Here is a 23,885-nt window from a genome sequence, read left to right on the forward strand (position 1 = left end):
CCTCAGAAACGCTCCCAGAGGGCTGGCACTGTGGCACCGTGGGGTAAGCCACTGTCTGCGGCGCCAGCATCCCATATGAGCACAGGTTCGAGTCCTGGCTGCCCCACTTCCGATCCAGCTCCCTGCTAATATGCCTGGGAAAGCAGTGGAAGACGGACCAAGTGTTTGGGCCCCTGCACCCACATGGGAGATGCAGATGGAGTCTCGGGCTCCTGGCTTCAGCCTGGCCCAGCCCTGACTGTTGTGGCCATTTTGGGAGTGAACCAGCAGATGGAAGATTCTCTCTCTCTCTCTCTCTCTCACTCAGCCTTTCACATAAATATTTTTTAAAAATTCACACGACAGCTTAAGTATTATCTACAAAAACGAAAAACTGGCAATGTCCTACTCTACAGCTGTGGAAAAAAAATAGACCTTGCACGTATTTTTAAAAATGACAAACTTAATATTTTTTGACATTTTAAAAAACCACTTATATTTTGATTGTGTATTCCATTTTTGCACTAGATTGTTTAACTTTCTTGCTGTTTGCTAAGAGATCTTCCTTCATAGAACCTGGGATGCTTCAAATACTTTAGCTCACCCCTTGCTTTTTTTTAAAGATATATTTATGTATTTGAAAGGCAAAGTTACAGAGAGAAAGAGAGAGAAAGAGAGAAAGGTCTTCCATCTGCTGGTTCACTCCCCAAGTTGGCTGCAACAGCCGGAGCTGCACTGATCTGAAGCCAGGAACCAGGAGCTTCTTCCACGTCTCCCACACGGGTGCAGGAGCCCAAGGACTTGGGCCATCCTCCACTGCTTTCCCAGGCTACAGCAGAGAGCTGGACCAGAAGTGGAGCATCTAGGACTCGAACCAGCGACCATATGGGGTGCCAGAGCCGCAGGCAGAGGCTTAGCCCACTACGCCACAATGCTGGCCCCTACTCCTTGCCTTTTAACTGTGCTTACAGTAATTTTTAACTTTTGAAGGTTCTACATCAATTCCATCACTCTCTTTTTCTCTTGCATCAGTTTTATTCTTGGAAAAAAACTTTCTCACGGCCAAAGTTATATAAACAATCACCTTTGTTTCTGTCTACCTCGTTTATGGCCTCTTTTTTAAAAACATGTCAATATTTAATCTCCGAAATTTATTCCGACCCATCAGTGAGGTGAATCATTAACCTCATTTTCTTCCCAACGCTTCGGTAGAATTTCTGCATCATGTATTGAATAACCCACCCTCCTCCTCCAGACCCAAAACGTGACCTGAACGAGCTAATCTTTGAAGGCAGGCTGGACGGAGGCCTCCACAGGCTTAACTGCTCCAACCCACGTGCTGGCCCGAGTCACACACGCGCTCTCCCAGCCTCCTGCCTCTCCCAAGGCCATTCTGCGGCTTCCTCCTTCTCGTCCTCAAACAACTCCCACGGACGACACCCGCAGTGGGTGTCTGGGGCAGCGCTCAAGTCACTGCGTGGGACGCCCACAGCCCGTTTCAGAGCGCCTGGGTTCGAGTTCTGGCCTTGGCTCCGATCCAGCAGGATGCTAACGTGCACCCCAGGAGGCAGCGGGTGACGGCAAGAATTTGGGTCTCTGCCATCCACAGGGAAACCCAGACGGAGCCCCAGCCCTGGCTACCGTGGACTTTCCAGAGAGTGAACGGGGGATGGAAGAGCTCTCTCTGTCTCTCTGCCTTTGGAATAAAATGAAAATACGTAGCTTTTTAAAAACCAACTCCTATCAAGTGCCATTGGAAAGAACCAACCTCCGGATGCACGTCAATCATCTTGCAGCCTTCCAGGTGCTACCTAAGGCATGGGTGCCGGCAGGAAATGTCCGGTTTCTAGGTCTGTTTTGCATGTTTATCTTCCCAGAAAAAGGGCCTTTGCAAAGGGAGAGGAATGTGACCTACAGTAGAGCGACGGGCTACATGCTGCACGAGGCTCTTCCCGCCAGGGCCCTGGTCTCCCTGCAGGGGACCCTGGACCTCCAACACCACCCAGGGCCACCGTGCTGCTCATCAGCCCAGGGGCCTCGATGCTCTGCCTGCTGGACCCTGCTAAGCACAGACCCAGGAGGTCAGAGGGCCCAAGGACGTGAGGTGGGTCTGGGGTGGCCGGGGCGGCCCCTCCATCTTCCTGCACCAGCAAGGGCTGTCACAGGTGGCCAGGCCCCAGAACAGGTGGGGGGGAGGCAGGAGAAAGGACGACAGCAGCACTGAGCTCCCCCAGGAGACAGCAGAGCAGCCAGGAGCGCCAGGCCGTCCCTCGGCCCCCATCGCTGTGGTGTGGGTGGGGGGCTCGGTCACCCATGGCCAGGGTGCAGAGGTGGCAGCCCTAAAGAGGTGACCAGGTCCCCAAAGGACCAGCGCCTCGGTCCTGGGACTGGGTGACCGTCCCGTCCCGCCGCCACAGGCTCTCGCTTCTGCAGGTTCTGCCTGCCCGCCCTCGCACGTGCCGCAGGAGTTGGAGCCGCGAAGGCCTCCCCTGGAAGCCGGAAGCCGAGCACAGGCCTGCCCCATCAGCACCAGCGTGAGCCGGAAAGAACCTCTTCTCCTCTTCTCACTCAGGCTCCCACGGGGTTAGCAACAGAAACAGACAGGCCCCTCCTATCCTGCAGGCACTCCCTTTACAGGGGCCCTGCCTGTCACCCAGCAAAGCTCCCAGAGTGCAAGGGGGTGGGGGGTGGGGATAGCTCAGAGGACAGGAAGACCACCCATGCTCAGCCTGCACCTACAGTGCAGGGCACAGTGTTCCTGCTCCCGGCATCCAGCTCTCTGCTATGGCCTGGGAAAGCAGTGGATGATGGCCCAAGTCCTTGGGCCCCTGCACCCACGTAGGAGACCCAGAAGAAGCTCTGGGTTCCTAGCTTTGGCCTGGCACATCCCTGACCACTGTAGCCATTTGGGGAGTGAACCGGTGAGTGGAAGAATTCTATCTCTTTCTTTCCCCAACCGCCCTCCCCCCACCTCTGTAACTCACCTTTCAAAAAAATAAAATAAATCTTTAAATAAAAAATTAAAATAAATTTAAAAATTAAAATAATAAAAAAAAGAACACCAAGCATTCCTGTTTGATTTCACTCCCATCTCTCTCCACCCGAGCAACAGCTTCTTCAACTGCCTGGCCATGTTCGTCTTCCTATTTGTGTCTACAAAGACTGGAGTGTAGGGGCCAGCGCTGCGGCCTATGGGTAAAGCCACCACCTGCAGTGCTAGCATCTCATATGAGATGGTTCAAGTCCCGGCTGCTCCACTTCCGATCCAGCTCTCTGCTCTGGCCTGGGAAAGCAGTGGGAGATGGCCCAGGTCCTTGGTTCCCTGCACCCACGTAGAAGACCCAGAAGAAGCTTATGCCCCCTGGCTTTGGATTGGCACAGCTCTGGCCAGTTGCAGCCAACTGAGGAGTGAACCAGCGAATGGAAGACCTCCCTCTCTCTCTCTCACTCTCACTCTTTCTCTCCTCTTTTTGTGTAACTCTGACTTTCAATAAATAAATCTTAAAAAAAAAAAAAAAAAGACCTCAGGTAATGAAGCCCTATAGTATTTAAAAAAAAAACCAAAAAACCCGAGGGTGAGATGCACTGTCTTGTAGAGGCACAGTTCTCCACTCTGGAGGCAGCACCCTCCCCCCTCTCACATCTGCTGCACCTGCCAGAAAAACAGCCACCCCACCTAGAATAAAATTTGCATCACTTCAGCCCCCTTTTCAAAATTCCAGAAGAGGGGCTGGCACTGTGGCGTAGCAGGTAAAGCTGTCTTCTGCAGCGCCGGCATCCCACAGGGGCACTGGTTCCTATCCCAGCTGCTCCTCTTCCGATCCAGCTCTCTGCTATGGCCTGGGAAAGCAGTGGAGATGGCCCAAGTCCTTGGACCCCTGCACCTGTGTGGGAGACCTGGATGAGGTTCCTGGCTCCTGTCTGGGACTGGCCCAGCTCCAGCTGTTGTAACCATTTGGGGAGTAAACCAGAGGATAGAAGACTTCTCCCTCCCTCCCTCCCTCTTTCTCGCTCTCCCTCTCTTTCTCTCTCTCCCTCTTCCTCTCAAATAAATAAATAAATCTTTTTAAAAAAATTCCAGGAGACAGAATTTCACTGGCCTACCCAGGGTTGCACCCACGGTCCCATCAACCGTGACTGGCACAGCCAGGGCTGCCGGGATCCACACAGTCAGTATTCGTCTACTTTGGCTGCTCCAACAAAATACCCAGTGTGGGCCTTTTGAAGAACAGATGTCTACAAGGGGACTTCAAAAAGTTCATGGAAAATGAAATCAACACATAAATTTATTTGGGGGCAAAAAGTTTTTGAAATCCATCCCTGTTTTTTTTTCATAAAACACAATGAGTATTTTGAAGGCCTCACTTATGCAACGGATTTCAAAAACTTTTTGCACCAAAAATAACCTCAGGTTTCAATTCCAGGACCAAGGCGTTAGCAACTTTGGTGTCTGGTTCTCACGGGCTGTCCTGGGGGAAGCTGGCAACGCCCCTATTCTACAGGTAGAACAACTGAGGCTCAGAGTTAAAGAACCTGCTCGCGTGAGTCACTCTGTGCGGCTGCCCACGGGCCCACACCCTCCCATAAACACAGCCTCAGCTCCCAGCACAGGACGCGTGAGCCTGCAGAGTGCCAGCAGCAGGCAGAAGACGGGCTGCCAACCTGTCTTTCCACTTCCAACCCCTGCACACCTGGTGCAATGGCTGGGCACTCAACCCCCATGAGGCTAGGAACTGCCACGTCCACAGGCCTTGCAATAAAACTCACAAAACACACCCAAGGCATCAACCTCCCACCCCCCCGGTGGGGCCGCGTCCTTGCTCCATGCTCTGCAGAACACAGAGCTGGGTTTTCACCGAGCTCAGCCACCTGGGCCCAGGCTGTGACGGCCACGCATGCACTCCCTGGGAAGATGCTCAGGCACACGCAATTTTGCCTGGGATTTCCGGGGTTCAAAGACCAAGAAGCCCATTCTTGGACTGTTTGAGGGCTCCACGGGTAGAATAAGATCCTTTGTTTAACTGTTTTACTATTTTTAATTTTTGAAGTTATTTTTTATTCGATGGGGCTGGCCTTGGGACATAGCAGGTAAAGCCGCTGCCTGCAATGCCAGTATCCCATGTGGGTGACAGTTCACGTCCTGGCCACTCCAGTTCCAAGCCAGCTCCCCGCTAACGTGCCTGGGAAAGCAACAGAGGACGGCCCAAGTGCTTGGGCCCCTGCACTCATATGAGAGACCCAGAAGAAGCTCCTGGCTCCTGGCTTCAGCCTGGCCCAGCCCCGAGCATTTCGGCCAACAGGGAAGTGAATGAATGGATAGAAGACCTCTCCCGCAACCCCCGTAACCCTGCCTCTCAAATAAATAAAATAAATCTTTCAAAAAAATGTATTTTCATTTGACAGGCAGAGAGACAGACAGAAACACAGAGCTTCCATCCATTGGCTCACTCTCCAAATGCCCGTTAACAGCCCCTAGTTGGGGCTGAAGTCAGGAGCCAGAAACACAACCCAGCTCTCCCACATGGTGGCAGGAACCCCATTACCTGAGCCTCCACCGCGGCCTCCCAGGGTCTGTGTTAGCAGGAAGCTGGAGGCAGGCAGCAAACCCATACGCTCGACCCGGGATGTGCACATCTGAACTCTTAGGCCAACGCCCACCCCGTTTTCCTGTTTGTGAAGGCCTATCATAAAAATTGCAAGTTTCACCATATAGAAAAGTACGCAATTAAAAAAAAACAGGCCAACTATGCACCCATAAATGCACTTTGAATATTTTGCCGACCAGCCTTCCAGATTCCTTCCCATGTCACCCAATCAAGGCTACACTGCCCGTTTGATTTTCAGTCTACTTCCCGAACATCTTCCACGGCCAGCGCTGACATCAGCTCTCGCCTCAAAGATACAGGACTGGAGGCCAGGGCTCTCCTGTGTGCTCTGGGGGGCAATGTAGCCTGGGGCTCCCCTGGGGGGGCTCCCGCCCCACGGCCACGGTACCTCCCGGAAGCTGAGTTTGCCGTCGAAGTCCTCGTCCACCTCCTTGATCATGCTCTTCAGGCCCAGGTGGGTCTGGGGGGCCCCCAGCTTCTCCATCATCAGCTTCAGCTCCATGAGGTCAATGAAGCCGTCCCGCCCGGCGTCGTACCTGCCGGGGTCACAGGAAGGCACCAAACTGCCATTACTCCCCCAAGCCAGAACTCCTTCCATCTGCTTTGCAGGGCACTCGGCCACCCATCTGCAGGGACTGTTCCCTCCTGCAAACCCCTGGGGCGGATGCGACTTTCACGCGGGGTTCCACCCTCGCTAGCCTTCAGGTCTCCAGGACAAAAGCCCCACCTGTTCACCCTTATCTCCTCCAGTTTCCATCAACAGCTTCCAGCAGAGCCCCTCCCAGTGCTGGACACAGGGTGGGGGTGGGGGAGCACCCCTCCCCCACTCTACTTCACCTGGGCCCCTGTCCCCTCGCCTCTGCCCACACCTGTTTCAACAGGTTCCCTCCCTCACCTGCTCTGCAGGTCTCTGGCAGCTGCTTCCCACCCGTGGTCCTGCCTCTGGCTTTTGCACCACCCACCAGGACTGAACAGTCACAGCCATGCCAGGGCCTGTCCCTCCATCTCACCCCAGCCTGAACAGGTGGGGGCTTCTGGCCCTGGGTCAGCCGCCTGTGGCCTCCCCTCCCTGTCTCTGCTGGCCACTCTCCCTCATCCTTTTCTCTGCATACCTGGCCGTCCACGGTTTCCCCACAGGCTCCCTGGCTCTGCCCCCATCACTCCCTTATTTTTTTATTTTTATTTTTATTTTTTTCTGACAGGCAGAATGGACAGTGAGAGAGAGAGACAGAGAGAAAGGTCTTCCTTTTCCATTGGTTCACCCCGCAATGGCCGCTGCAGCCGGCACACCGTGCTGATCTGAAGCCAGGAGCCAGGTGCTTCTCCTGGTCTCCCATGTGGGTGCAGGGCCCAAGCACTTGGGCCATCCTCCACTGTACTCCTGGGTCACAGCAGACAGCTGGCCTGGAAGAGGGGCAACCGGGACAGAATCCAGCGCCCCGACCGGGACTAGAACCCGGTGTGCCAGCGCCACAGGCAGAGGATTAGCCTGTTGAGCCACGGCGCCAGCCAACTCCCTCCCTTATTTTCTGCTACCCAGAGACCCTTGGTTGCTCGAGTCTGAACATCTTGCTTCAAAACTAAAAAAAAAAAAAAAATTTTTCCCCAATTGTCAAAAGGTGGCAACTGCCCAAGTGTCCATGGGCAGATAAGCAAACGAGGTACTCACAAGGGAACGACGTGTATTGGTACGCTGGAGTGTCACTCGGCAATAAGGAGGCGGGGATTCTGAAGCGTGCTCGGGAAATCCCTGGGGACACTATGCTAAGGGGAGCAGGCCGGGCACAGAGGGACAACGCCGCGCGACTCCACTCGTGTCAGACTCCTGGAGTGGGCAAACTCACGGAGCCAGAGGAGCAGAGCAGCTCCCAGGGGTCCGGGGCCGGGGCCGGGGTCGGGGCCGGGGCGATGGCGGGGAGAGGTCCAGTTTGAGACAAGGAAGGCCCGGGCGCCAGCGGTGCTGCTGTAACGGCTCCACGCTGCCACGAGGCTGCATGCATCTGAGCGTGCTAACTGCCCTTCCACAGCTACAGCGCTTGGATTCAGGTCACGTGTGTTTAACCCAGATTTTTTTTAACTTAATAATCAGCAAACCTCAACTCCCTACCAGCCCCAAAACAAAGGCCCATGATTGCTGGGAACAATCCCCACTACCCACCCACCTCCCACAGAGAGACGTGGCCAGCGGGCTCCGTGGGCTGTGGCATTCCAGGCCCACGCGGACCGGCTGCAGGAGGCCCAGTAACCCCGACCCCCTCACAGCCTCCCTCCCTCCCTCCCAGCCGCGTGCCCCGCCTGCCCTCCTCTAGGGCTTTCCCGCTGCCTGTGGGCCCGGCAGCCGCCCACTTCCTCTGCGCTCTCCAGTAGCTCCCATTGTCCATCCCGCCTGGTACCCAGCGTGCAGCAGCCTCTTCTGCTGGGGCCGCCTCACTGGAAGGGTCCCACGGCAAGGTGCTGGAGGGCACAGACCAGCTCCCAGAAGAGCCCTGATAGATGAGATGGGTGTCCCGGGCCTGCAGATGAGCCAGGTGCTCCTGGGTCTCTGAGAGGTAGACAAGGTACTCAGAAAGCGGCAGAAAATGTGTGCTCTCAGAAACTATGCACGGGCACCACAAGCTTTTGCACCAACATAAACTTCTCTTTTTTAAGATTTATTTATTTACTTGAAAGGCAGAGGCAGAAGGAGAGGGAGAGAGAGAGAGGGAAAAGGAGAGAGAGAGAGAGAGGTCTTCCATCCACTGGTTCACTCCCCAATTGGCTGCAATGGCTGGAGCTGCACCGATCCGATGCCAGGAGCCAGGAGCTTCCTCTGGGTCTCCCATGTGGGTGCAGGGGCCCAAGCACTTGGGCCATCTTCCACTGCTTTCCCAGGCCACAGCAGAGAGCTGGATCAGAAGTGGAGCAGCCGGGACTCAAACCAGCAACCATATGGGATGCCGGCACTGCAAGCGTGCAGCTTTACCTGCTACATCACAGCGCTGGCCCCTAAACTTATCTTGTGGCCCCATTCCCTGCCGCCTTTCTGAAGTCCCCCATGTGAACGGCAGCTGGACCTGGCCAGGAGCTGCTGGGCTCAAGGCAGGCTCTGCAAGCGCCTTTGAAAGCGGAAGAGCGGTTCCCACGGGTTTACTAAAATGACTCGGTGATGGATCACATCTAAAAATAACAGGGATGGGCGTCGTGGTGCCGCAGGCTAAGCTGCCGCTTGGGACGCCCACATCCCATACTGCAGTGCCTGGTTCGAGTCCTGGTTATTCTGTGTTCCAATCCAGCTTCCTGCTAATGAGTCTGGGAGGCAGGGGATGGAGGCCCAAGTGCTTGGGTTCCTGCCACCACGCGGGAGACCTGGGTGGAAGTTCCTGGCTTCTGGCTTTGGCCTGGCCTAGCCCTGGCTGCTGCACGCATTTGGGGGGTGAATCAGTGGGTGGAAATTCTCTCTCTTTCAAATAAATAAATCTTTTTTTGTTTGTTTTGTTTTATTTTATTTATTTATTTTTGACAGGCAGAGTGGACAGTGAGAGAGAGAGACAGAGAGAAAGGTCTTCCTTTTGCCATTGGTTCACCCTCCAATGGCCGCCGCGGCCGGCGCACCACGCTGATCCGATGGCAGGAGCCAGGTGCTTCTCCTTGTCTCCCATGGGGTGCAGGGCCCAAGCACTTGGGCCATCCTCCACTGCACTCCCGGGCCATAGCAGAGAGCTGGCCTGGAAGAGGGGCAACCGGGACAGAATCCAGCACCCCGACCAGGACCAGAACCCGGTGTGCCGGCGCCACAAGGCAGAGGATTAGCCTATTGAGCTGCGGTGCCGGCCCAAATAAATAAATCTTAAAAAAAGTAATTTCATTGGGATAGAATTTACATGTCATAAAATTCCTTCTTTTAAATTGTATATTTCCAGGGGCTGGAACTGTAGTGTAGTGGGTAAAGTAGTTGCCTGCAGTGCCGGTATCCCATATGGGTGCTGGTTCAAGTCCTGCCTGCTCCACTTCCCATCCAGCTCTCTGCTATGGCCTGGGAAAGCAGTAGAAGATGGCCCAAGTCCTTGAGCCCCTGCACCTGCGTGGGAGACCCGGAAGAAGCTCCTAGCTCCTGGCTTCGGAACAGCTCCTCTGGCCATTGCAGCCATCTGGGGAGTGAACCAGAGGGTGGAACACCTCTCTCTGTCTCTCTGCCTCTCTGTAACTTTGCCTTTCAAATAAATAAATAAATATTAAGAAAAAAATAAATAAATTGTATATTTCCAGGGGCTAGCACAGCAGGGTAAGGCATTGCCTGCATCCCACATGAGCGCTGACTGGAGACCCAGCTGCTCCATTTCTGTCCTAGCTCCCTGCTAATTCACCCAGGAAAGCAGGGGAAGTGCTTGGGACCCGGCCACCCACATAGGAGACCTGGATGGGGTTCCAGGCCTGATTGTTGCAATCATTTGGGGAGTACCAGTGGATGGAAGGTTTCTCTCTCTCTCTCTCTCTCTCTCTCTCTCTGCCTTTCAAACTAATTCATAAATCTTTTTTTTTTTTTTTTTTTGACAGGCAGAGTGGACAGTGAGAGAGAGAGACAGAGAGAAAGGTCTTCCTTTGCCGTTGGTTCACCCTCCAATGGCCACCGCGGCCAGCGCGCTGCGGCCGGCGCACCGCGCTGATCCGATGGCAGGAGCCAGGAGCCAGGTGCTTTTCCTGGTCTCCCATGGGGTGCAGGGCCCAAGCACCTGGGCCATCCTCCACTGCACTCCCTGGCCATAGCAGGGAGCTGGCCTGGAAGAGGGGCAACCGGGACAGAATCCGGCGCCCCGACCGGGACTAGAACCCGGTGTGCCGGCGCCGCTAGGCGGAGGATTAGCCTAGTGAGCCGCGGCGCCGGCTCATAAATCTTTTTTAATAAAAAAAATTTATTAGCTTCTTTTGGGTCTCCCATGTGGGTGCAGGGGCCCAAGCACTTGGGCCATCTTCTACTGCTTTCCCAGGAGAATTAGCAGGGAGCTAGAAAGGGAGTGGAGCAGCTGGGACCTCGAACCAGCACCCATATGGGATGCTGGTGCCGCAGGCCAGGGCTTTTTAAACAACTGTACAGTTCCCAAGCTTCTGGTATATTCACAAAGTTGTGCAGCCATCACCACTGTCTAGTTACAGCACACTTCACCTCTCCAAAAGGAACCTGTGCCCACTCCGGCGCGTGGCAGTGGGCAGCCTTTCTGTGGGGATAGATTTGCCTCTTTGGGTCGCTCCCTACACTGGACTCACAAAACAGAAGGCCTTTTCACTCAGCGTCATGGCGTCAACGTTGACTCATTTGTAGCGTGGGACCGTGGGTATTTACTACCTCCTGTTGTCAAGGTCATCCTGTTGAACAAATACACCACATTTTGCTTTTTCATTCATCACGCAATGCACGTCTGAGTTGCTCCCATTTCTCGTCTTTGAACGTACAAGTGTCCATGGACACGTGTTTTCTGGTCTCTTGGCACTTACCCCAGAGTGGAACTGCCGGGTCCACAGCCACTTACTTTTTTATTTTTGAAGATTTATTCGTTTATTTAAAAGGCAGAGCAACAAACAAAATGGGAGAGAAAGAGAGAGAGATTGGAGAGAGACAGAGACAAGGGCAGAACTCTTCCATTCACTGGTGTACTCCCCAAATGCCTGGTGTGGACCAGGCCGAAGCCAGGAGCCAGGAATTCCCTCCTAGTCTCCCGCATGGGTGGCAGGGGCCCGAGGACCCAGGCCACCTTCCACTGCCTTCCCAGGTGCATCAGCAGGGAGCTGGACCAGAAGCAGAGCAGCCGGGACTCAATCAGCGCTCCAGTGCGGGATGCCTGCATCACACGTGGCGGCTTAATCCGCTGCCCCCAACTGCCCGCTGACTTTTGCAAGGCCCAACGGGAGGCCGAATAACAGGTGCAGGTACGTTCAGGTGGATTAGCTGTCAGTTAGCCGCCCAGGAGCAGGACCACCCCGCAGACCTGCTGGCCACTCAGAGTTGAGGCACAATTCAGGCAGCATGCTAGGGATGGAATGCAGCGAGGAAGACGGCCAGGCCCCGAGCACAGCTTGGCCAGGGCATCCCACAGTTCCACTGGACGTCGACCCTGAAGGCCTGGAAGGACGGTCTCCATTCAGCCTTTTCCACCAGTGGTCAGAGCTGCGCTGCTCACGACCGCCACAGAACGGAGCCAACACCACGGGGCACACGGCACGGTGAGCCCACAGAGACCACGACCAGCCAGAGAGAGGAAGGAAGTCTGACCCACGTCACAGCTCGGATGAGCCCTGCAGCGAACGCAAGGCTGCGAGAATTCACACACCGCGTGATCCCACCTGTGTGAGGACCCCAGAGTGCTCACGTTCAGGGGACGGGGGAGGGGACAGTGGTCATTGCTCTGTGAGTACGGAGTTTTATGTAGGGTTTGGGGCTCGACAGCAGGTGAGGGGCCAGCGCTGTGGCGTAGCAAGTAAAAGCCGCCACCTACAGTGCCGGCATCCCATATGAGTGCCAGTTCAAGTCCCGGCTGCTCCACTTCCGATCCAGCTCTCTGCTGTGGCCTGGGAATGCAGTAGAAGATGGCCCAAGTCCTTGAACTCCTGTACCCGCGTAGGAGACCTGGAGGAAGCTCCTTTCTCCTGGCTTCAGATCAGCCCAGCTCGGGCCATTGTGGCCATTTGAGGAGTAAATCAGTGGATGGAAGACCTTTCTTTCTGTCTCTCCTCTCTCTGTAGCTCTGCCTCTCAAATAAATAAATAAAACCTTAAAAAAAAAAAAAAAGAAAAGATGAAGAAGAAAGAAAGAAATGAAATCACACTGGCAAGGATGAATAGTTGCAAACCCCAAGCAAAGGGCACCGCAGTCCCCCCCAACACCCACCCCACACTCTGCTCCACTCTGGGGGCGCCCAGAGTCTGGCCAAGAGCTGCCCTCTACGCCTGGGAATGACAGACGGGCGGAAGCTTATTGCAAAGTGGCCAACGTGAACGAGACCCAAAAAGTAGAGAGAGCTCTGACGCACAGGCCGCGAGTCTCTGTTACACGAGGTACACCGGATTCAGCGGCGCGGAACTTTCCAGAACCATGCTCATGTGTCCACAACGGACAAGAGGGGAACAGAGCACACAGACACAGCCACACGGGGCTCTGGGGTGGGGATTTGTCACCAGAGAAGGCGCATCCTGGCCACGGAGCGTCCCAGGAGACACCTGGGTGATTCTGCGTTAGAAGATGCAGGTGGCCCAGTTAAACGACCCTGGGGTCCCGGCAACACTGAGATCCTGGGAAAACGGCGCACGGTGGGTGGGCATCCCAGCATGCTCTGCAGCGGGGAGGGCTGAAGCCAGGCAGGGCGCGCACTGAAGGCCTGGCTCCTGCCGGTTAGCAGAGAAGGGAAGGACGAGGGAGCAGTCAGGAGGCTCAGGTGAACGCTCAGGAACAGGAGAGAGGCGGCCCAGGAGGAGGGGCGATAAGCAAAGGTCAGGGAACAAGGCAGGGATCTGTTCTCGCCCTAGGCCGGGTGGACAGGAGGGGAGGAGCGGACGGGGGCTCCCGGACACAAAGGGGCGTCAGATCTGGGGTCAGGCCGGGCGAGAGCCGCCCTCGGATGCAGGCACTGGTGTCCTCTTGCTCCTGTCCACAGTGCTCCGGAGGATTTGGAAAACCTCTCTTTTAGGCCTTCAAAAGGCCATAAATAAATAAATAACAAATAAATGTATGTATGTATGTATGTCAGGAAGGACCTCAGCAGGCTCCGGGCAACAAGCTACAGGAATTCCAGTTTCTCTCAGTGGGTGGGAAGCAGCCGAGCCCAAGGAGCAAATGGAAAAGACAGAAGACGCTGCGATCCCCGGGGTGGGCCCGGGAATAAAGCCGGCGCGCGGGCTGAGTGTGCAAGGGTGGAGGGGCGTCTCCGAGCTGGAGGGCAGGACAGAAGGGAATGGGGCCAGCTGCCCCCTGCCCTCCCAGGTGCCTCCTAGAGGTCACTTCTCACGTTCCTGCAGGAAGCATGGGCCAAGTGCCACTCACTGAGGTCCTGGCAGACGCCCCTCCCTCCCCGGGGAGCGAGCTGGATCCATCACCCAGAAGCGCATCCTGCTCTCCCCAAAGCGACCCCTGGCGAGGCTTTGTCTGCGGTCACTGCCTTCCTTCGGTTGTGCAGGTGGGAGCCCGGCAGGGTTCGACCTCAGCCGTCCCCGTCTGCCACCGTGCCATCTCCCCCGCTCCTCTCACGGCACCCGCTGGCCAGCTACACAATAGGGCTCACACAGGGGTGGTGACTCCAGCTGGCCGGCTGTGTGGCTCCCGGGGCATCGCCTCATACATGCACCCTTGTGATCTTGACCGCCGTCCTGCGAGGAATTAATTACAGCCGCCCGCCTTTGGTGTTTGCTGACAGTTCACCAACAGCTGGGCGCCGCGCGCTATCTCCTGCACAGTGGGAGGGGCACACAGAAGGGTGTGAAGTCCATTCCTGTGGATCTGAACTAACCTCAGATTTTCAGAGAGAGAGACAGAGAAAGAAAGAGGTAGACTCCATTCGCTGGTTCACTTCCCAAACGGCTGCAATGGCTGGGGCTGGGCCGGGCTGAAGCCAGGAGCCTGGAACTCCACCTGAGTCTCACACATGGGTGCAGGGGTCCAAACACTTGGGCCATCTTCCACTGCTCTTCCCAGGCCGTTAGCAAGGAGCTGGATCGGAGGTGGGGCAGCCAGGACTCCAACCAGCATTCACTGGATGCTGGTGCCACAGGTGCCGGGGAGGCTTAACCCACTGCACCACAGTGCCAGCCCTCTTTTTTTTTTTTTTTTCCCTTCAAATATATGTTTATTTGACAGGCAAAGTGACCAAAAGAGAGGGAGAAACAGAGAGCTGCCATTCCCTGGTTCATTCCCCCAAAGGGCTGGGCTAAGCCAAAGGTAGGAGCCCAGGACTCCATCTGGGTCTCCCACATGGTGGCAGGGGCTCAGGCGCTTGGGTCATCTGTTGCTGCCCTCCCAGGTACATTAGTAAGAGGCCAGATAAGAAGTGAAGCAGGGGGCTGGTGCTGTGGCTCAGTGGGTTAGAGCCGTGGCCTGCCGCTCCGGCATCCCATGTGGGCTCCGGTTCAGGTCCCAGCTGCCCCACCTCTGATCCAGCTCCCTGCTAATGTGCCTGGGAAAGCAGGGGAAGATGGCCCAAGCGCTTGGGCCCCTGTACCCATGTGGGAGACCCAGAGGAAGCTCCTGGCTTTAGCCTGGCCCAGTTTTGGCTGTCGCTGCCATTTGGGGAGTGAACCAGCAGATGGAAGACCTTTCTCTGTCTCTGCCTCTGCCTCTCTGTAACTCTGCCTTTCAAATAAACAAATAAATCTTTAAATTAAAAAAAAAAGGATGAGAAAGGGGAGGAGAGGAGGGGGAGGGGGAGGGGAAGGAGAGGAGGGGGGAGGGGGAGGAGGAACAAAGCAGCTGGGACTCCGACTAGTGCTGCGATACGGGATGGGGACGGGGAGGGGAGGAGCAGAGCACCCTCAACGTCCCGATAAACGCATCACTATGGATGTTTCTTGGGGTTCACACCTGGAGCCCTCAGCAGAAAGGACAGGAGTCATCATTCCGGGTCGTCGGCACCCACGGACTCCAAGTTCGGCCTCGGAGCACGGTGCCCGGACAGAGGCACAGCACTCACGCTGCCCAGGGAGGGCCCGCACTGCCAGCCTGCCGGCAAGCTCGGACCTCACTCAAGGCTTCCACACTCCTCCGAGGACGGGTGGGGGCCCCTGGAGGCCCCCCTGGGGTGGAGCAGGTGGTCCCAGCCTGATTCCCCAACCCCCAGCTGTGGCCCAGGGCCGCGCTGCGCAGCAGGCTTCAGGGAAGAGAGAAATCCCGATGAGCCCCAGACGGCCAAGGCTGCCCCGGCGGCGAGCACAGGAACCGCGCAGGGAGGTGTTCAGGAGACACAGCAAAGGAAACGAGATAAAGCCTTCCCGAGGCTTTAGGACAACATCAGAGCCCGCGTCTCACCCCTGGCTGTTTCCACGGCCGGACAAGGACCCAGCAGAGGCCTATGGAAGGGGCTGGGGGCAAATGTCTTTTTTTTTTTTTTTTTAAGATTTATTTGTGTATTTGAAAGTCAGAGTTTCAGAGAAGAGGAGGGGAGAGAGGAAGAGAGAGATCTCCCATCTGCTGGTTCACTCCCCAGATGGATGCAATGGCCACGGCTGGGCCAGGCCAAAGCCAGGAGCCAGGAGCTTCTTCCAGGTCTCCATGTGGGTGCAGGGGCCCAAGCACTTGAGCCATCTTCCGCTGTTTTCCAGGCCATTAGCAGGGAGCTGCATCAGGAGTAGAGCAGCCGGGACACAAATGGTGCCCACATGATTTTTACCTGCTTGTGCCACAAAGCTGGCCTCTGGCGCAACCGTCTTTACCGTGCCGAGGGTCCCTCCCAGCCCTCTGCACACAGGTGACGTCACAGCAGACCTGACCTCTAGGGGAGGCCTGGGCAGGCAGACGTGTTTCCATCATTCTGGAAACATCCTCGCCTCCTCCCCTGAGGCAGATGTGGTCACAGCCCTGGCTATCCTGACCTAGGGCCTGGGGCGGGTACCAGGGCACAGACCCCAGAGGTGGCCCCGGCCCTGACACTCCACTCGCTGTGGCTTCCTTTCTCCCCCTAAGCTGGGCCTAAGTCCCCTTCTCCACATTTCAAATCACCAAAACACTACTTCCTTCTCTCCCCGCCTTCACGTCTTCCAAACGCCTGTCGCAGCTTCCCTGAGCCCCTGCCAACATCTTAGCTCCTTTTCTTTTCTTCTAACGAAAATTTAAACCAGATTTTTTTTTTTTTTAAATGAAAAGCTACCCAACCTAGTAAAGAAAACCCTCCCATAATCCCAAGGCCCTGCCCGTGTCTTTCCCGGGGCTTCCTCCTGGACTGGAGCGCTTTCTGCTCCCTTTCCATTCGCTCGGAGCCTACAATGTAAAGTCCCTTCTGTCCTCCCAGGCGCTGCCAGGGAGAGGCTCCGGCCCCCTGGCCCCCGGGGTGGCCCTGCAGACACAGAGCGGGCTCAGACCCAGCACAGACGCGACCCCACCTGTGTACTGGGCGGGGCGGCCTGGGCCCTGTGTGCCTCGCAGAGTTGGGCAGGGGCCCAGAGGAGGTGACCCCGCATGCGGGGCTGGCGCCAGGCAGCGGGCAGGGAGGAGGCTCTTTGGACAAAGTCAGACTTGTCTGCAGGCACAAGAGGAAGCACACGGCGTCCAGGGCTCCCGCTCGGAACAACTGCCCATCCCCAGCTCACTCTGGGGGACCCGCCCTGGCCCCTCGCGCTGGATCTCCACCCAGCACTTACTGAGGGCTTCTCTGGCCAGCCCTAGGGCCCCCTGGCAAAGGTCCCTGGTTGGGGCCATCACTAAATGGCAGAGTGAGGGGCACCACCGGGATCCCCGGCCCCCACCCCACCGAAAGGGACAAGGGCCAGTTTCCAGTGTCGCCAGCTTGGGGCCTCCCCAGCCCATGAATCGCTCATTCTCTTGGCTGCGGCTGCGTAGGGCCCCTGGGTTTTCTTGGTTTTCAGCTCCCCGGAGCCGTCCTGCACTAAGGAAGAAAGAGGCCAGCCTGCCTTTGTCTGCCTGGGGTCCAGCCTCCCTCACCCCGGGCTCTCAGGATGGGGCGGTGCCCCAGAAGCCGCCTAGTAGTCCGCGGTGGGGTGGGGGATGGGGAGAAGGGGCACCAACACCCCAGAGACCACCAGGACCCTGCTCTTTCCACGGAAGGGCCTTGTAGGAAAACCAGGGGCTGCCTATTCAAACAGCTGGTGCTGGCCACTCCCGGCGCGCCTCCCAGACCAGAGCAGCCGATCGCCCAACGGTGCTGGAAATGCAGAGACTTGGGCCGGCCCTGCTGACTCAGAACCTGCATCTGTGCAAGCTCCTCCGTGACTCCCAGGCACATTCTTAAAGTGTGTGTGTGTGTGTGTGTGCGTGTGTGTGAAAGACACAGAGAAAGAGACAAAGATATTCCGTCCATTTCCTCAAATGCCTGGAACAGTCAGGACTGAGCCAGGCACCTGAAGCTCAATCCAGGTCTCCCATGTGGGTGGCAGGGACCCAAGTACTCGGGTCATCGCCTGCTGCCTCCCAGGTGCCTTAGCTGGAAGCTGGAAGGGGGAGCGGGACCAAGAGTCAAACCCAGGCCCTCCAATAGGGAATGCGGTGTCCCAAGCTATGCCTTAACCGCTGTGCCGAAAGCCAAGGGCACGCCCAGCAGTTTCAAGACAGAGAAGAGCAGTGTAGGCTGCACCCAGCAACAGGTGGTCTCTGTAGGAGCCCCCCCGGGGGCACCCGTGCCCGTCTCCAATGGTCTCTCTCTAGATGAGTCCCAGGGACTCCCCACGGTCACCCTCCCTGCCTGCCCACTTCTCGGGGGTGCCTGGCTCCCCGTCATCTGTGCAGGCCTTCCCTCGCGGCAACCCCCCGCTCCTCCCTCTCCCCTTTGCTGCAGGCTGGGGAAGGCCTGTGTGCATAGGGGAAGCAGGCTCAGAGCAAGGACAGGGACAAAACCTGCAGTCCAGGCCTTCGGTTTCCCAGGAGACGGCTCACAGCCATTCCTGCCCCGTGAGCCCCTAGCCCTCTGTTCTGCTCCAAATACTTGATCCACTCATCCCCTCCTCCGCCACCTGGCTCACAGCTACCTGGGGCCTCTCCCCAGCAGAAGGCAAGGACAAAGACCAGTCCCAGGGGGCAGGCAGATGACAAAGACACGGACTAGCTGGAGAGCAGCAGAGGGACAGCGCCGGGGAGGGGCCACGGCCACCCGTCCAGGGTTGCAGAAATGTCCCAGAAGGAGGGAGGGCTGGCCGCTCAAGGCGGTCTGGGGGAGATGTGGCCGGGCAGCAGGGAGGCAGCACTGGAACTCCCTGAAGGGGCTGAGCGCATCTCGCTGCGCGTGTACCACGGCGGCAGCCACAGGGGGCGCTGCGGGGCTGGGGGTGGCTGCAGAGCAGCCCCCCACTCCAGCTCCATCTGCTCTGGGCGGAGCCCGTGCTCCCGGGCGCACGTCCGGCTAACTCCCTTTCCTGGTAAGAGCCCAACACTCTGGCAGGCCACAGGAACCAGTGGCGGCTGCAACACCCCTCCCCGTCAGCCCCGGTATAGCCAGCCCCCCACATACAGCCAGCCCCACTGTGTTCACAGAGTCGGCACCTGCGGATTCAACCAATCACTGAAGATATTTGGGGGGAAAACTGCATCCTTTGTTCTTGTCGTTATTTCCTAGACAACACAGTATAACAACTATTAGCACAGCATTTACCTTGTACTAAGTATTCAATAATCTAGAAGTGATTTAAAGCGTATGGGAGGGTTATGCCGGTGACATGCAAATGCTAAGCCATTTTACTAAGGGACCTGAGCATGCATGGGTTGGGGTCTCAGAACCCAGCCCCCGAGGGTCCCAAGAGCTGACTGTGCAGGTGTGGAAGTTCATAAAAAAAAAGCTGGGAGGGGCGGGGCTTGGCACAGCAGTTAGCTCACTGCTTGGGAGAGCCTGGTTTGAGTGTCAGCCCCTCTGCTTCTGCTCCAGCTTCCTGCTAACGCACACCCTGGGAGGTGGCAGATGATGGCTCAAGTTCTTCCCGCTCACCCAGACTGCGTTCTGGGCTCCCGGCTTTGGCCTGGCCCAGCCCTTGCTGTTGCAGACATTTTGGGGAGCGAACCAGTGGACAGAAGATCTCTTTCGCTCTCTCTCTTCAAATAAAAAAAGTTTTTAAAAACTATATTTTAAAAAAGGTGAGAGGCAGGGCAGAGCTGGAGGGCCACCCACTGTGTGCTCAGCAGAGGGAAGGCAGAGCCATGGCCGCTCCCCAGGCCTCCAAGACAGACACGCTTTGTCCCGAGTGCTCGCAGTGGGAGTGTACTGCCCTGCCAGGGACTGTCACGTGGACTCAGAAGGAGGGCGGGCAGTGGTGACCACACAGGGTGGCCACTCACTGCACCAGCCTCCCCCAGCTTCAAGCTCCCAAACCAGCTGCCTGGCAGCCCAAACAGGGAGGGGCCGCTGCACACGAATCCTCCCACGGGTGCCACAGGCTCCCCCCCCCGAGGAAGGTGAGTGAGGGCAGCCAGGCTGGGCGCGCCCCGCTGTGCTCGGACCCCTGCCTCGGGTCTCCCAGACCAAGCAGCTTGGTGCCCAAGGGGCTTGGGTAAGGCTCTCCCTCTCCGCTCAGCCCCTGAGCACACGCCTGTAGCCGTCCACAGATCCTACAGTTCTCTGCCCTGCCCACGTAACCCCGCCTTTGCAGACCCTGTTATGTGGGGAGGCACCACCGTGGGCTGTGCTGTGCGTCTCTGGGTGAGTTACTTGAACCTTGAACTCTCTGGGCCTTCAGTTCCTCCTCTGCCCAGCTGATGCCAACGCTGTTAGCTGTTTTTTTTTTTTTTTTAAAGATTTATTTATTTATTTGAAAGGTGGAGTTACAGAGGCAGAGGCAGAGAAAGAAAGAGGTCTTCCATGGATGGTTCACTCCCCAGGTGGCCGCAATGGCCAGAGCTGAGCTGATCCAAACCCAGGAGCCTGGAGCTTCCTCCAGGTCTCCCACGTGGGTGCAGAGACCTAAGGACTTGGGGCATCTTCTACTGCTTTCTCAGGCCACAGCAGGGAGCTGGATTGGAAGTGGAACAGCTGGGACTCGAACTGGTGCCCATATGGGATGCCGGCACTGCAGGTGGAAGCTTTACCTACTACACCACAGCACCAGCCCTGTTAGCTCTGAGAGCTTTCAAGGGGCCAGTGCTGTGGCACAGTAGGTCAAGCATGCGCCTGCAGTGCCGGGATCCCATTTGGGCACTGGTTCGGGTCCCAGCTGCTCTACTTCCAATCCAGCTCCCTGCTGACGGCCTGGGAAAGCAGAAGATGCCCCAGTGCCTGGGCCCCTGCACCCACGTGGGAGACCCAGAAGAAGCTCCTGGCTCCTGGCTTTGGATCGGCTCAGCTCCAGCTGTTGCAGCCACTGGAGGAGTGAACCAGTAGAGAGAAGACCTCTCTCTCTCTGTCTGTAACTATGTCTTTCAAGTAAATAAATAAATCTTTAAAAAAAATTTTTAAATGATAGTTTTCAAATATCTTCAACCCATGGCTGCTTTGAACCTACAGATGCGGAAGCCGTGGATCTGTGGGAAGCCCAAGATATTAGCCCGAAGTAACAGGGAACAGGGTAAGCCCTGGCTCTGCACCCAGCTCTGCCAGCATCTCACGAAGAGAAAGGCCCTCAGCCTGGGGTCTCCGCCTGGCCTCTGGAGATGCGGGACCCTTGTTGGGAAATGCAGGAGGCCGGGGATGAGGTCTGGGAACGGAATGGTGAGGGAGATGCAGGCAGAGTTCCGGGCAATTCACCGGAATGGATGGGAAGAGGATGGGCCAGGTGCAGAGGTCACGGGCAATGCTGTCCTGCCCTGGGCAGTCTCTGCCAGTGAGGCCGGGAGCAAGGCGCACAGTGCTCTTCTCGTCGGGCCACCTTAACGAGCCTGGGAGTGTTGGCAAGGGGACGTGGCCCTAGAGACCTGGACGCTGCGCTGCCCTGAGAAGTAGAAGCCCTGACAGGCGGGGCGGCAAGTGGCGCAGCCGGGAGGCTCACGGCCCACACCGGAGTGCTTGGGATCACGTCCCAGCTGCTCTGCTTCCGATCCAGCTTCCTGCCAGTGCATCGTGGGAGGCAGCTTGGGCCCCCGCCACCCACGTGGGAGCCCCGGAGGGAGTTCCTGGCTCCTGGCTAAGGACCGGACCAGCTCCGGCTGTTGCAGGCGTTTGGGGAATCAACCAACAGATGAAGACCTCTCTCCCTATCACTCTGCCTTAAAAAAAAAAAAAAGAAAAAGAAAATTCTGGTGGGAGGGTCCTGGGACCAGGAGATAGGACTGGGGTAAACCTGGCTCTCCAGGACTCTCCAGGGGCCTCGTGGACCCCAGGGCAGGGGTCAGCCAAACACCATGGGGTTTCCACGTCGTCCCAGCAGGGCCCCCAACCACTCCCACATCACGGAAGTCTGGGAAGGAAATCACCCTGGGAGCACAGGTCTGGGGGGCGGGGCGGTGGCCAAGGGCTCATGCCCCCCCAGGAGGATGAGGGATTTCGGCTGTGGTCCCAAAGGAGAAGGAAATGCACACTGGGCCGCCGCCTGCTCTAGCCGCAGAGCCCTGGGCCCCCTGAGAGCAGACCCCTCCCCATGTTGCTCCCCAGGCTTGCATTACCCTGAAGCCCGCAGCCTGCCGGCTGGAGCCCAGTGACCTAATTGAGGCTGTGACTGCACACCCAGTGGTCACGCGATCTTGGGGACAACCTGAGACGGTGGCCACTTGCCTTTTTCCACCTCTCTCACCCTGCTGGAGGCCCACCTTATTTCCGCTGGCCACGGAGAGCTGGGAGGCGCCCTCCCGGGGGTAATCAGGGTCGGGGTGCAGTGGCAGAGCTCTGACACCTCTGGAGGTCAAGGTGCTGCCCTGCCCATGGCCCTGGGCCCAGCCCCAGTGTGGGCGTAGGGACTGTAGGGAGGAGTCAGCCACACTTAGTCGTGGAGACCCTGTCTCTGCTCTCCCAGGGCTAACTCTGGAAGGGGGATGAGGACTGGCCTCAGTGTACCTGACTGGAAACTGGGGGATACAGCAGAGAGGCTGTGCAGGCCATCAGCCCAGCAAGAGCAGGAGAGCAGCAGCCGGTCAGCATGGGGAGTCTGCACTTAGTGCATGGGCATTAGGGAGCCACTGCATGTTCTATGCTGCAGTTAACCCACAAGGGGGTCTGAGGAGGAAGCAGCATAATGAGGTGCCTCTGGCTACTACATGGAGGGTGCACAGGGTAGGCCAGGGACAAGGGGGCGACCCAGGGCTGGGGCCAGGCAGCCGGCAGAGGCCATGCAAGGGGCAGCGTCAAGGATGGCTGAGGGGCCGGCGCTGTGACGTAGCCAGCAAAGCCTGCGGTGCCAGCATCCCACATGGATGCCAGTCTGAGTCCCAGCTGCTCCACTTCCAATCCAGCTCCCTGCTAATGCGCCTGGGACAGCAATGGGAGACGGCCCCAGTGCTTGGGCCCCTACACCACATGGAGACCAGGAGGGGGCCCGACTTCAGAAAGACCTAACTCCAGCTATTATGGCCATTTGGGGGAGTGAAACAGCAGATGGAGGATCTCTCTCTCTCTCTCTTTCTCTCTCTCTCTGTACCTCTGCCTTTCAAATACATAAATCAATGTTAAAAAAAAAAAAAAAAGGGTGGCTGAGATCTGGAGCTTGAGAGGCTGGGGGGTAGGAAGGACGCTCCTGAAAGAGGCTCCCGCCCCGGGGCACAAGGGTACAGGTGGCACGTGGTTCAGGATGCACCTGCATCACTGTGAGATGTGTGGTGTTGGGGCGGGTGTTGTAGTGCAGTAGGGTTAAGCTGGGCTTGGGTCACGCACATCCCCCATCACAGCTCCTCCGCTTCTGATCTGGTTCCCTGCTAATGAGCCTGGGAGGCACAGATGATGGATCAAGTGCTTGGGCCCCTGCCACCCACGTGAGAGACCTGGATGGAGTTCCTGGCTCCTGGCTTCAGCCTGGCCCAGCCCTGGCTGTTGCTGCCATTTGGCAAATGAACCAGTAGATGGAAAAGCTCTCTCTCTTCTTCTGTGTGTTTCTCCATCTCTGTCACTCCTGCCACCTGCTTGGGAGACCCACTGGGGCCATTTGCGGAGTGAACCAGCAGATGGAAGATCTCTGTCTCTCCCTCTCTCTCTGTAACTCTGCCTTTCAAATAAAGGAACCTTACACATATAAAGCTGTGTGCCCTGAGGTAAGTTACCTAGCTTCCCTGTGCCTCACCTGCCTCGCCTGTGTGCCAGAGCTATGAGGAGCGAGTTCCCAGGACAGGTGTGAACCTCGAAGCACAGGGTCAGCACATGGAGGCGGTCAGGTGTCACCAGGGAAGCCAGGGGCTCACTGAAGCCAGCTGCTCTTTAGGGGAGGGGGGCACGAGGCATTTAGGGAGGGGAAGAGACCCCCACCAAGGCCAAGTCATGCAGGATCCGGGGCCAGCACTTCTCCAAGGCCACCGCACTGTCCCAGTCCCTGTGGGCAAAGTGCTGGGGCTGTCAGAGGCTGCGTGTTTTTGGCAAGGGCTGGACAGAGGCACAATGGGTGCTCAGTGAGCGGAGGTGGGTGGAGGTGGGTGCAGGCGGCCAACCCCAGGGCTGGGGCCCACAGCAGCCTTGGAGGGGACAGGGGTGGGAGGCGAGCCTCTGTTGTTTCTCCCCCAGGAAGGGGCAGAGGGGCCGGCCCTGGGCACATAGCAGTCCTGAACAACGTCCTCTCACT

General features: G+C 57.2%; 1 protein-coding gene across 1 annotated transcript in view; it reads right to left on the minus strand.

Annotated features, from left to right (window-relative positions):
• Positions 1-23,885, minus strand: part of EFHD1 (EF-hand domain family member D1) — a 49,444-nt gene that overhangs the window by 15,083 nt on the left and 10,476 nt on the right. Inside the window, exon 2 of the mRNA XM_002721459.6 lies at positions 5,974-6,121. Coding sequence (XP_002721505.3) covers positions 5,974-6,121 — 148 coding nt within the window. The remainder of the gene's footprint in view (positions 1-5,973; positions 6,122-23,885) is intronic.

This window comes from Oryctolagus cuniculus, chromosome 3 (assembly GCF_051225735.1).
Source record: "Oryctolagus cuniculus isolate XC-2025 breed Fujian yellow rabbit chromosome 3, ASM5122573v1, whole genome shotgun sequence".
NCBI lineage: Eukaryota > Metazoa > Chordata > Mammalia > Lagomorpha > Leporidae > Oryctolagus > Oryctolagus cuniculus.